The sequence below is a fragment of the Neopsephotus bourkii genome, unplaced genomic scaffold, assembly GCF_033783945.1.
Source record: "Neopsephotus bourkii isolate Nb327-2 ecotype Australia unplaced genomic scaffold, CSIRO-AGI_Nbou_v1 NB_1067, whole genome shotgun sequence".
Lineage (NCBI taxonomy): Eukaryota > Metazoa > Chordata > Aves > Psittaciformes > Psittacidae > Neopsephotus > Neopsephotus bourkii.
The window spans coordinates 2,944,168-2,958,644 of NW_026901555.1; the positions used below are offsets into that span (position 1 = coordinate 2,944,168).

At 39.1% G+C, this 14,477-nt stretch overlaps 1 protein-coding gene across 1 annotated transcript in view; it reads left to right on the forward strand.

The window, feature by feature from the left end:
- The window catches only part of LOC133216872 (fibronectin type-III domain-containing protein 3a-like), a 46,580-nt gene that overhangs the window by 15,532 nt on the left and 16,571 nt on the right, over positions 1–14,477 (forward strand). The window contains exons 3-7 of the mRNA XM_061361939.1: positions 2,157–2,287; positions 6,612–6,687; positions 7,946–8,022; positions 11,750–11,984; positions 13,183–13,452. Of these exons, the coding sequence (XP_061217923.1) occupies positions 2,192–2,287; positions 6,612–6,687; positions 7,946–8,022; positions 11,750–11,984; positions 13,183–13,452 (754 nt within the window). The 5' untranslated portion in view covers positions 2,157–2,191. The remainder of the gene's footprint in view (positions 1–2,156; positions 2,288–6,611; positions 6,688–7,945; positions 8,023–11,749; positions 11,985–13,182; positions 13,453–14,477) is intronic.

Here is a 14,477-nt window from a genome sequence, read left to right on the forward strand (position 1 = left end):
CAGAGAATTATATTCAGCCAATGTGGAACATGAGGACAGAAACTTTGACTGTTTATTTAAAAATGCAGGTGGCATTTGGCTTGTTTCAGAACATGTTTTTCTACAGCTGGTTGTTTTGGCGAGTTGAGCATTTAAATGCAGATATATTTGCTTTTTGGTAAAGGGTTTTCCCCTTTATATTAAGTGCTAATTTCTGTTGTCTTTGAGGTTCTTAGATGAAAGAAATTGAGACTGTGCACATATATAAAGTATTTTCAGTCTGCCCGTGTATACTGAGTTGCTGTTACAGCTCTTAAGACTTAGATCTAACCTCTAAACCTCTAGAAATAGGAGAGGTGTAGTGGAAGAAACTTCTGCCCTAATGTAACATCCTGACTGGCAGTTTTACCATGCAGTTGTTTTTAAATTGAATAGTTATATACAATCAGATGAATTTGTTTCTTTGGCACAGGTGATTCAAAATCTGACAAATAGGATGGAAGATTACTCAGGAAACAAATAACATGCTAAGGTAGTTAAGTATATTTAGGATAAACCTGGTATAAATTTAAACTTTGGAGGTCGTTTCTAGCCCTTGATCTGTTGCAGTCATATTTGGCCTCTTAAAATTGCAACTGGAGCAGACCCAGAGAACAATTGGTATGCAAAATGAGCTGGTTTCTTTGGCAGTCTTGGGTATTTTGTTGTGCTGCATTTTGTGGCTGTGTGATTTGTATCAGTTATTTTGAGATGCTTTTGCAAACAAGAAGGAATGTGGTTTTTACTGGTGGGATGCTGCCAGCCTCTCCCTTGTAATGGAAGCACAGGAAAAATCATTGTGAAGGCAGTTTTTATTACAGACCCTTCAAGAACAACGTGAGTTAAACCAGAAGAAACTGTAAGTAACAGTTGGGTTGTGATATTTCTGCCACTATTGCTAATCTGCTGAAGATTCAGTCTTACAAGCACAAAATTAATCAGGAGTTTTCCTGTCTCCCCTGCTCCCCCAGACATTGTCATTCCTGGCTGTAGAGAACTGAAATGGGATTTGGCAGTTGTGTGTAGACTGACTTGATTCATGCACACATTTGAGTGGAGGGAATGATTTTTATTTTTATGAAACGGACTATACTGAGTTTTTAGGAGGTAATGGGAATGGAGAAGGAAATGTCAGCATTTCCTGTATCCTGTTATCTTGTGCTTTTTATGGATGCTGAATTAACTATACCCTGAAAAGTCACTAACATTTGGGTTGTATTTTGACATTTGGGTTGTATTTTGACTTGTATAGCTACACATGATTCACTAGAAGCCCAAAGCTGTGCAGCACTTTTCCATGTGCAGTTCTGCATTTAGTCAAAGATGCTTGTACAAAGCACTCTACTCTCTTGTGTTGCCTTAAGCCTTGTTTCCACTGTGTCAGACTTTTGTATTGACGACATGTTGCAACATTGAGGAAATTGCATGGTTTGGGGGCTCTTTTGATCATCACAGACACTGAAATGTGCGTGCAGTGTGTGTATTATTTGGCCTAAAACTTGGGTTCTGGAGTACAGGCAATTTAGAAATTGTAACTGCAAAATTAGGAGTAAAGTGCTGTATAAGTGAGTGATGCTACTGTGTAATTACTTCACTTACAGACCTGTTTCATCACTCGTGGCATGTCAAGTTGCATATGCATGATGCATATTTAGAGAGCATTATTTTTAAAGGAGGATATGTGTTGCTTTGATTCACTGCTTGAAAAGTAGGATAACGTATCAGACCACATGGGTAGACTCCATTGTGAAGAACTTGGATAGATGGCGTGATCCCCTCTATGCTTTTAAGGTTGTCAGTTTGCACAGGTTTTTCAGAGTGATCATTCTATAGTAAGTTTTGCCTACAGTTAAAATCAGTTTATTTGAACATTTTGGGGGAGAGTTGTAGAATATTGAATTCTGATTATATTTTCCTATTGAGTTTTCAAATGTTCTGTCATTAAAGTATTCGATTAATATCACTGGGCAAGTGTTTGACTTTGTTTTGTGGAAGAAGGAAAAAAAAAAAAACAAAACCCTGAAGGCACTACTTTGTTTTTCTTCTGAAATATTGTTGCAAACTTAGGCAAAATAGAGAATTAATTACTTGGTGGAGGGCAAAGACATAACCAACACTGGCACTCTCTGTTTTGGCAGGTGGTTAAGCAGTTGTCAATGAATGCTTTTCAGACATGATGGCCGACCAGCCGCCTCCATTAGAAGCTACACCTATACTGAATGAAGTGCCACTTCTACCTCATATGGTTAATGGAGACAGCATACAACAGGCAAGTAAATCCAGAGCATTTTCATATAAGCCATGTAATACTGTGACAGCGGTGGTAGCAGAGGGGTTGACATTCAGGTGTACAGTAGAAAACAGAACAGATGAAAAACTGTTGCACAGCATGTATGATGGCTAAAAGAGGCTCGAAATAAAGGATCTATGATACTGAAGTTAAGAAAAGCGGGTGGTTCTCAGCATTGATACGATCAGTAATGTCCAGATATAGAGAAGAAAATAATTCCTCGTGAATATAGTGGAAATGTTGCAGATTAAAAGGACTGCTTGTTACATACATGTAAGGGTTTTAAAATTAAGCTACAAAATCAGAGAATAGAAGGAAAATATAATATATGGATTTAATAAAGTGCTACAGTTTTGAAAGCTGTTAAAGCTCCTGTAAAATAATAAGGATTAGCAAGTGGTTGCAGTGCTCTAAACTAATTAGTCTGTTGCAGGGAAATGAAAGACCTTGCCTTCCTGATATTAAGTATCTTCATTAATAATTTAATTAATTAATAATTAAAATGAAATAAGGTAGATTTAGATTTAGCGATTAGGAGGAAGTTTTTCAGTGTGAGGATGGTGAGACACTGGCACAGGGTGCCCAGAGAAGCTGTGGCTGCCCCATCCCTGGCAGTGTTCAAGGCCAGGTTGGACACAGGGGCTTGAAGCAAGCTGCTCTAGTGGAAGGTGTCCCTGCCTGTGGCAGCAGCTTGGAACTGGATGAGCTTTAAGTTCCCTTCCAACCCAAACCAGCCTGGGATTCTATCCAGAATGAATATACAGTGGATAAACAGGGTACAACAAAATAATCATGAATTGTTAAGGGTCAGATAGACCATGAATACTGGGAAGTTTTAAATGAGATACCCTTTACTTTGTAATTATTACAGATGGAGGAGAGGTGTGCATTGTTTCAGTTGTAGTATACTTGGAAAAAATGAGCTTTATTTATCTGCATTTGTTCCTCAGATTCTGGAGATAAAAGCACAATAACTGTGTTTTGAAATAAGTAAAGCCATAGAGTCTTGAAGCTATTTCTGAAGTTCTAGCATTAGCAATGTGAAATACTAGACACTGACCAGCTGTGCGTTTTTTCATTAGGGAGCATTTCATGTTACATGAGGAAAAGGGATCAAATAGATCTAATTGGGCACTATCTCTATAGCTGTATTTGTATAGCATGTCGTGTTATAGATCAGTGAGTAGACTACGAATGTGTATTGAGTGATCCAGGAGAAGGTGACAGCATTGGAATTTTCAGAACCTACTGGAGACTGTTAGCATTTGGGTGAGGTAAGTGGGAAAATGGTATTTGAAGAGTAGATCTGAAGACTGATAGACTCCAAGACTTTTAATTATATTGGAAATTATGAATTAGACCATCTAGTGAAAAGTCTTTACAGGACTAAGTACATGATTTTATGTTAATGTGCCAATATTTCTCATTCTAATGTGTCTGTATATAAACATTGATGTGATGTTGCCATCTATGCCACTCTGCCATCCTTCGGTTGCCCAACACACTGCTATCATCTGTGGCACTTTCCTCTAGAAAGCAAGCATTTTCAAGCTTGCTTTTAAATAGAGAATTGATTTAGCAGCCTTATCAGTGCAGATGATTCTTAATTCTTTTGCTGCCAATGCTGTAGAGGATAGGCTGATTACAGAGAATTGTGCAGTGAGTTTGGTTTCAGATGTAAAACTGCTTCATCTGTGTTGATCCTACTGGTTCTGAACTGGACACTTGAAGGTGTTGGCAGGTCTGAATCCCAGCACTGCTCTGTCGTCTGACTTGGCTTAGACTGACTTGTTAGAAACATTCAAGCTTCCTGGAAATTTTCCTTGGAGGAAGGTAGATGGAACTCCATTTGCTTCATTAACTGGAGTGAGTCATTTCTCCTAAGACATTGCCCCATGCATTCCTGAAATTCCAGTCTTTGAACTGCTCTACAGCCCTCCGATTACACCAGTTACTTAAGAGTCCTTTTCACTGATCCTTTTCAATTAATAGTTTCCTGAACTATTTGTGAGGACTTCAGTTAATTGAAATCCGTTCTGAAGACTGACGCATTCAGAGGCTCTGAATTTTTAAAAGGATCCCTTTCCTACCTCTGAACTTTCTTGCCCTGGAAGATGAGACTTGCTTTGGGGTTTAATACCTGCCTGTGGAGCCCCATCCCTTTCCATCCCCAGCAGCTGCTGTTTACAGCAGACCTCATCTGCCCTGGTTCTTTGTGCTCTGGCAAAGCCCCACCCCATTACTGTCAGTTTTCTGTAAGCGATTAACATTGCTTCTCTCTTTACTTATAGAAGTTCAGTAGCATTGAAATAATACATTTACCTACATACTGAAATGACAGACCTGCTTAAGTTTCAGTCTCTTAATTGTGCCATTTAAAAAAGCATTATCTGTCATCTGCCCTTCTGATGTAACTGGGATAGTATTGCTTCCTGGCTAGATGGTTTTTTTTTGTGTTCTAGTTATGTCCAGAACTCCTCTACCTAAGTAATTCTCCTATACTGTGAACTCACTGGCGCAGGGTCTGTGTTCATACGTGCTCCTCTATCCCCTATTAAAAAATAAAAGCTAAGATTAATATAGCAACATGCAGGAGCTGCAAAATCAGTGTTAAATGGTGTTTATCAGTCTGCCTCTTTCAGTCCCACTTTACATATAGGGGTTTAAATGTAACAGATCTATGCAAACCTCAGTCTCTTTCTGTGTGGAAGTTGCACCCTCAAGAGTAGAGGGAGAGAAAAGCGGGAGGTGTCAGCCTAACTTCAGGAAACTGGTGTGTGTGCGCTTACTCCGTTAAACGTTAGCTGGAGAAAAGTGCTTTGGGTAATGCCAGCATTAAGTACTTGGCAAACTCTTTGGAAAAGATTAGTCAGTGGAGTTTGTCAAAATGCAGAGGTTGAGTGAGGGACCACAAGATCTTTTTAAGTCTCATTCTTTTCAGTGGTCTTTTTACTAATGACCAGTATAATAGAACTGAGGTGTACTTAATCAGTCCGCAGCTGATAGGAAATAGGGGGAATGGCAAATATCTTGTAAGCCTAAAATTATTTTGGTTACGGAAAGATAATTTAGAAAATTGGTAGCAAGTGCAAAATACTGTGTTTAGGTAGCCAGCTTAACATGAGGAACAATGGGTTTCGCAGTGGTCCTTTAGAAAAAGGTCTGCAGGGGGATGGATAAAGACTGCAAGTGGAAGTCATCAGTGTTGCGTGGTTTCCAAAAAAAGGCAGATAAAAATCCCCAAAGGATTCATATACAGGGTATGGCATCTAAATTACAGAAAGCAATCTTTTATTGATGCTTTATTCTTTATTTTGTTGATGGTTAAGACATGGGGTAAGGTTTCAGGTTGAAGCAGGGAATGTTGAAGTTAGATGATAAAATCTGTGATGATGGTGACAGTGAAACCGTGGTGCAGATGCCGGGGGAAGTTACAGAGCTCCATCACTGGAGATGTAGAAGCACTTCTGGCAGATGTGCACATGGATTAGGGTGAAAGTGAATGCAAGTGTGGCCAAACTGACCTGCAGAATCTCGCTGTTAGTTGTGCTGCTTCAGGAACAGGGTTACGCAAACGTGAGAAAATTCTCCTGATCTTTGAGGAGCTGTCGAGCAGAGATGGTAGGCATGACCCGCTTCATCACCTCTTCTGCCCTCCTTCCACCCTCAAGTTACTTCAGAGCATCAGAGAATGTGTTGTCAAAATACATACCTGCATGATTTCGGTGAAAAAACATGGCTGAGTTTTGAGCAAAGCATCTTTTTTCTTCGTGGCTTGTTTTGTTTCTGTTTGTTTGTTTGATTATTTATTTGTTTCTCTTTGGATTTTGTTGTGGTTTTTTTTGTTGTTGTTGTTGTTTTGTTTTTTTTTTTTTTTTAATATGCATAGAGTCATGACTGCCAATTTAGCCCTGAAACTGAAATAATATCACAGACAAAGCTTGGGAAGCAAGGTGAATCTTAGGTAATTTATTGCTTCAGTAGAAGAAGAAAAAGCAGTGTGAAAATACTGAAAACAGAAGCTAAATCAATTCTTTCAAGTGTATCAAGAGAAGCACTTCTGGTTGTAATCAGAGAAAAATCCTGATTAAGCAAAGCCTATGATTTTATGTCAAAATATTACGAAATTTCGATTCTACCCATCAGTGTTTCTCATCTTGCTTTTTTACCCTCTAAGGTAGCCAAAGCTGTATTGTTTTAATCTAACATGTGGGCATAACAAAGAGTTGTTGGGTTTTTTTTCCATGTAGGTAATTTCTAGAATAAAAAAGAGAAACCAAAACACCTCTTTTGTTTCCTACAGGTTATTCTCGTGCAGGTGAACCCAGGTGAAACATTTACAATTACAACTGAAGATGGACACATTCAATGTATTCAAGGTAAAGGAAAAACTAAAGTACTGACTCCAAATATTTTGATTCTGCATATCTCACAGAATCACTGCAGGTGTTTGTTACTGTAACGTCAAATGTGGTTTTATATGTTCTGCAATGTAATAAATCAGATTTTTCAGTTTGTACTTTAAGCACAAATGAGACAGTGCTGGGAAATTGCCGAGATTCCCTGCATTTCTGCACAGTTTGCTACTGGTTTATAAAAGGCTGGCATTTCAACTGGTTTTGTGATGATCCTTCAATAGTGTCAACTGGTTTTGTGATGATCCTTCAATAAGTGTCTTCCCAGAATCTTAAGACCTGAATTTACATGGGATTTAGTCCACACTAATCTAAACAACTTGAACAGATGATGTGTGACCTCCCTTTACTGTAAGGTAGCGGCATTAGCAGTCTGCTGCTGTTGTGGGAAGCACTGCTACCCCTCTGTGTGTGGCTGCAACCTACTTCTTACCTTCTGGGTAAGTGACAGAACTACAGATCTCAGTCGGGTCAAAATACCTCTTGTAAGTCAAGTTGAATTTATCAATACTTCAATTTTTTGGAATATCTTTTTACCATTTCAAATAATATTATATAAAGTGTGTCTATTCTGCTTACATCAAATCCCAGACAGGAATACTTTCTTTCAACTTGATGTGAAAAATAAGCTATTCTTACTTAAAAGAAAAAAGTTGATAGACCAGCTGTCAGCTTCCCTGTGGTGCCAGTGTTGTTTATACAGACTTTAAGCTCTGTCACAAAATAAGAACGAACATTTACCTAAGCTGGTTTTTGTCCAATTAAATAGATGCTGTTGGCTGTATAAGTGCCATGGTTGGTATAAGTCCAACCTGTGCTTTTTGTAGAATAAATGTACATCCATACTTGCAGTCAGCAATATTATCTAAAATTCAAAAAATTACTAAGTCATACTTCATATATATCTTGAATGTGAAAATGAAGTATCCTCGGTGACATAAATTGCATTATTTTTCTTGGTGGAAACTTGGTACAGTCACTTTTTTTATTTTTTTAAACTCTCAATCCCAATTATTTAAGTTTCTCTCCAAACTGACTCTCCAAATAGGATAGCTTAAACCTGGCTTCTGAACCTGCCTGTCTAAAAGTAGCTCCATAAATACAGTTGGATGCAGTTGCTGGCTTTTCAGGCACCAAAGTGAGACACCACCCTGGGGAAAAAAGGTGCCTTGAGTTCGTGAAAGCCTCATTTGTTAAAAAGTGGCACCTTGTTACTTCTCAGGTCCAGCACACGTTCCTATGATGTCACCAAATGGTTCTATGCCGCCTATATTTGTGCCTCCCGGTTACGTATCTCAGGTAAACTTTAATTTATTCTCCTGTTTCAATATGTTTGTGGGTGTAGCTTTTTAACAATAAGGCTGTTGATTATTTTATTTGGAACAGCTGTTAAAAGCATTTCTCATATTTTTTTCCATTGAACTTACCAACTTTTTAACTTCAGCGTAGGCTCTCTCGCCTTCTGTTCACATAGTAAAATTTGGTCTAGTTCTCAGGATTTGTTTATAATAGTACCACTAGGCAGTAAAAGATGGCTTTCAGTAAGATAGCAGATGGCTCTGAGTTGGCTGGCTGTTCGCTCTGTTAACAGGATCCACATCTAGATTTTTTTCTTCAGTCCTGTTTTCAAGGTGAAAGTAGGTGCCCGGATCATATGAATAGTCCCAGCTGACAGCAACCTGCCAGTGTCAGAGGAGTGATGAGTGTAGCTAAGCACAGTATGTGCTTAGCTCTGCTAGAAACAGTGTGGTGGGTACATAGCTGGTGGCAGCATCACAGTTGAACATGTCTCATGCATACTGTGGGTAGGAGACTCGTGCTTCTTACATGGAGTTTATAAGGGTCGTACACCAGTATCATTCTCTCTTTCATCATCAGGTCACTTTTTTTTTTTCCTGGACTGCAAAAGGCATTTCTCTTTAACATCTTCTCATAATTAAATTTTTTTCTATTCAGAGTTTTCAATGTGCCTTTCTTTACTAGCTCTGATCTGCTTAACATTGAGCAAAACACCCTGCTATTAGAGCAGAAGTGTGAAGAGGAGTGTTAATGCCACTGACATGTGCCTGTGAAATGAGCAGGACTCTGGGCTTCTCTCCCAGCTTTACTTTTCCATCCTCACTGGTTTTCCACTCTGAAGTCATAGCAGGTCAGACCTGCGTGTGGTATTTGAACTGTTATTAGAGACATTTGAAGTTACCAGTGCAGTTTACATTTTAATTGATGTATTTTTAAAGGGAAGTAATTAAAAACAAAGGTTTAAACGGAACACGTTGGGGTCTCATTTTTTAGTGATGTTGAAAATGTGGAGTTTTCTGGGGAGGCTTGAAAACCTTGTAACTGTATATTCTTGAGCTCCCAGGCAGTTGTCTTCTTACATACAACTGCATCTCTATTTTGTGCTTCTGCTATTATAAGAAGGTACCTCCATGAAGACCCTGAAGAAGGGTCAGCCAGATAATATATACATCAGTATGAAATACAGTTTTCCGTGCAAATAGTATGCAAAACCCTGGCAAATGCTGAGGTGTACAAACTGAAAAATACGTTTGTTCTGTGTTTGCTGTCACATGAAACTAGGGGGGTTGTTTTATTGTCCCATGGTCATTATGACGGGGACAGACAAGTTTGAAACAAACTGTAAATCAGAGCTTGAGGTACTTAAACTGTTCTTGTCAGTAGATGAGACTTTCTGCTCCCAGATCTGTCTGGAGGAGCCTGAAGATAAATCCCTTGGCTTCTGCCAAAGCAGAATGAAGCAGTTCAGTAGTGGATGATGGGGGTGTAGCAGCTTTGGACTACAAAATCATTATATTAACGTATCCCTTCTACCTGAATTTGTGCCATGTGTCCTGTTTAATATCTATACATAAAATTCAGTTAACATAGCCATCAGAATTTGCTATGACTTTGGCTTGTATGTATTATAGCATGTGTTATATTGCAGAATGTGATGCAGTTCAAGTGGTGTATTTAGTTCTGTTGATGAAGCAAAAAGCCCCCCATGTTGTTTCTAAAACAGTGTATTCAGTGTAAGCTTAAATGACTTCTTGTAATTTTTTTCTTCCATTTAAAGTCTGTTGAGAATTGCTAACAAATCAGCCGACTCTGAGGTCATCTCACAGCTGAACTTTGTCATTGCAGTTTGTGAGTGGACACATTCCATTTCCCTTCAGAAGAATAATTTCTCGTTAGTTTGCTCTATCTTTTGCTGAGGAGCTTTTCAACATGCACTGTTGGCATAAGCAGTGTTTCAACATCCGTAATGCCTTCTTGGCCAGCTCGGAAACACTACAGTCATCTCTTATAGCCAAACTAAATATGCTGCAAGAGGGGATCTCAAAGGAGCTAACAGGACAAACATTTCGACTGCTTCCTTTAAACGGGTTTACTTCATGGATTACATTTTAATAAAATCACTTTTTTGCATCTCAGTTGTGTACACCCACTTGCAGCTGGGAAGCGTCCCCCCCACTTGCATCCACAGATAGTATTTTCTGCTGGCTGCATGATCCATCTCTGTTAATCCTAAAGCACTGTAAGGCCCTGACTAATATCATTTGTGATTTGCATTTTGAAATGCAACTAGGAGGAGGTGGCTGGTGTAGAAGGGAGGAGGTATAAAGCTGCAGACTGATTTTAAGCCAATCTAAGAAAAATGCCTGATTTTCCTACTGGGACTTGATTAATTTTTAAGTGTCAGTTTGCTTTTAATGGTGAACATTTTTCTATTATTGATTTATTTTTATTTTTCAAATTACATTGCTCATACTTCTCTAATCTTTTGTGTAAGGGAGAAAACAATTTGTTGCCTGTCTTTAAATAGTATTTACTAGTCTAGTTTGCTTCTGAGTCAGACTTCTCATTAGGTGTAGTCTGAATCTTCTGCCAGTGGGCTTCTGTGTTGTGGCAGAAGAAACAAACTGGAATATGACCTGGTGATTTTCTGATGGTCAGCTCAGAAGCCTTTGACCCTGTCAGAACTGTAGGTGCTGAAAACTTAATCCCTGAGTTACACAAAACGAGCTGTAACCACAGAATGACAACAAGGCATTGCAGATGTCCTCTGTCTGTACTATGAACCTACCTGGAGAAGGGACCCTGTAAACCTCAGTCTCTGCTCATCTGTGCCACGAGTACTAAAGATAAGACTAAAATTGTTGTACTTCAGTGTCATCAGCATTTAATGTGTTGGCTTGTGAATCCTGCTCTGGTATTACTCTTTGAGCTTGTCTTCTAAAACCTGTGTTCTGTCCAGAGTCTCTTCTCAGTTTTAAGATTTAGAGAAGCATTACTGTATAAAACCTTACCTATTTTTAATGTACTGTAGGGAAAGCAATACATTGAGATAATAATGTATTTCATGCTGGCAGAGTTAGGTTACAGAAGGAGCCTATAAACTGCCAGTTTAAGACGCATCCATAGGAGTGTGCATGTGCATACATACACATGTGCTGTCTTAGCGTCTCTTTATCCTAGAGTTCAGACGCACAGACAGGTTCCTCATCTGAATTCTCTTAGCCTGGGGCAAACATGAAATACTTTGACATTTGAGTTGGGTTGGATCATAGTACAAGACAGCGGAGCTGACTTGTAGCACTTTGTACTTGCCACAGGCTAAGAATGTGTATGCAGACGTGTACCTCAAATCTGACGACATGCAGCGACTTGTGCACATGATAGCGCTGTCGGTCTGAAGCACTTCACCCAAGTACAATTACAAGTGGCCTGGGAGTTACACCCTGATCAATTCACATTACTTGTTGTTTTTTTTTTAAAGTACATTATTCATAAGTTACAGATTGCTTAGCACTTGGGTGTGTGAGGCTGTTTCCTAAAACTGATTGCCTCAAACTCCAGTTTCTTGCAGTAACATGTGCTGGGTTCCCACTGGAATTTATTTCAGTGTGTATATCCCTGACATACAGGTTGTGGGTATAAGCTTAACTACAGAGATTCTTTATCAAATGTGCAATATTTAGAAGATCATTACTGTACTAACTTAATTCCGTGTGTTGCATGACAGGTGGTGGAAGAAAATGGAGTTCGTAAAGTGGTGGTGTTGCCGCACTCGGCTGAATTCCATCCTTCCATGCATCCTCCTCCTCCTCCTCCTCCCCATGTCCCACATTACATGCATCACCACCATGCTCTGCTCCCTCACCCCCCTCACCCAGTGTACCCTGCGGTTCCGGGGACAGGAGAGCTGCCACCGCAGTTCATTCACCAGCATCCACCACCACACGTGTTTCAAGAACAAGGTGAGAGCACAGGTCACATTTAAATACACGAGAAGGCCTTTCACTGGGTGCATCTCAATTGAGACAGTAGAGTTCTGTCAGCAGCTCTCTTAAACATTTCTGTGATTTTGGTGCTAATTATTAGACTCCCTGACACTTACCTGTGTTGTTAAAATCCTCTGTTCTGTTTCTAAGACATCAACTTAGAGGTGTTCTCCTACTGTGTATGTTCTTCGTGGATCTTTACTTTTGTTACTGTAAATGCCCCAATGATTTCTTCCACCTTTCTCTAAAATTGTGCTGTTCAAAGCTGCTGTGTTTTGTCATAGCCTTGACATGAAGTTCTTTTGAAAACGCATTTAATTTGGTACTTGAATGTGTTCTTTTGACTGGACAGAGACCAGTTATGAGTGGAAAGAAAATCATACATAAACCAAAAAAACATAGTAAGCCATGTTGGAGGATGAAGTGTAAGTCCACTCTATATTCAAATACTGAATGAAGTAACACTTAAGTGGAGAAATGGGGGCACCACTGAATTAAATCAAGCTGTAAGCCTTATTATATGTAAACAAGCATTTAACACAAAGAAATTGGACTACATAAAACCATTCATTATCTCCCTCTCAAGCTGAAGTTGATAGTTAAGCTATTTTGGCTCATGTCTAGGGTAAAAATATTCAGTAGCTCGCAAGCTATGTTTTAAAAAGTTACTTTGGGTCCTAAATTTGCTTACATTTTTTGAAAAGGTGGCTGAATTTGAATATGGGTTAAATAGGAAAAATGGAAATTTGCCTGCAGATATTTTGTATATTTTGCTATAGAATGAAACCTCTGGTATGATGTTCTCCTACTACCTGATAATATGCTCTTACACTGATTCGAGCCCAGTCCAAAACCTCTTTATCTGGTGAGGTTCCTGAAGTCTGATGGAGTGTGGCCAGAGAGCAGGGCAGTATGTGCATGTTTCCTGTCTGTTGCTCTGCTGCCCAGACTCCTGAGCATCAGCCGTGAAACTCCTCAGGACATCCTGTGTGCACCAAGCCCAGGTTGCATGAGCCATGGAGCTCCACACATCTGCAGACTGACAGCAAGAACAGTGAAGTCTCGGAGGTGTTAAGTTCTGGTTCTACTATAGTTACTCCTCTCATAACTTACAGAGACTTTCTCAGCTGTCTGATAAATTGTACTGAATGATTAAGTTCTCCTTTCTTTGTAGAACCTCGTTCTCATGGAAGGACCAACTTCATTCAGCGTGATGAAAGGAGTCTCAAAATGCAAGAACACTTGAAGAAGAGACTAAAAGACAGACAAGCAAGTGGTCATACTAACAATAAACTTAACAGTCCTCCATCTTCACCACATAAAGTTAATTCTTCCAATGCAACACTTCAGAATGGAAATGGAAAGGGACAGCAAGGGGCAGGAGGACCACCAAAGCAGAAGCAGATAGGAAAAACAAAGAGCAGTCCAGACACAGATATGGGAGGTAGGTTGCATTGAAATGGTAAAAAAAAATATAAATCTGGATTCTTCTGTAACAGAAAATAATATAAATTCATTGTAAAATAGTTTCTGAAAAAGGAATTTGTCAATTTCTTTGACTATTCAGGATTAGGGAAAGCCTGAAACACTTTCTATTATATTTAGATTTATTTCCTCTAGAAATCATAGTAATGTCAGGTTTCTTCATTTGAGATTTATTAGATAAGGTCTTCAGGAAGATTTAATTTTGAGCCTTTTGGTTACTTCTGTGCCTTTTCTAACCCAGGACTGATCAGTGTTCCAAGCGAGGGTGAACCTGTGGGTGCTTTTATAAAAGGCTTCAGGTGTCCTCTTGTGTGGTATTTTTCAGGTAACTAGGGGTTATTTAAAATTCTGAGAAGTAGAAGGTTTGAGCAACTGTCAAGTTACCAGTTACTCTTTGATCAGTTGTAACTTCAGTTCAGTTCATTGTGTTGCTTGAATGAACTTTTTAATAGCTTGTGGCTGTTTGCGTATACTGAAATACTTAATGTACGGTGTCTTTCCTGTTGGTTTGAAACAGTGTCACTGAGGTGCAGTTTCTTATCATGATGCCATAAATGATCTGAGCATCTTTTAGAGTTTTGTGTATGTCTTAAACTAAGTGGTCTTGTTAGACTGCAAGGTCTAGTCCTCGTTTGTGTCGCTGTTGATCTCTTCAGTGAGAGAAATAAAAGATAAATCTGACTTTGTAACTTGGGAAGTAAGTAGAGGTGGAAGCTTTCATCCAACTGGTTTCAAGGATGAAGAATGTACTTGGTTAAAGACTTGTCTTAATACACATTTGCGGGGGAAGAGGGTTTTTTATTTGCAGAATAATGTCCTGCTTTGTTCGACATGGACAATTGTAAAGATAGGATTCAGTTTACAGATGTAGCCTTTTTGGTACCTGTAACTATCTTTAGTGTGCAGTTTTGACCAGGCTTCTTTCAAATTATGCCTAGACCAAGTGTTTTGCAATAGAAATTCAAGGAAAGCATGTTCAATAGA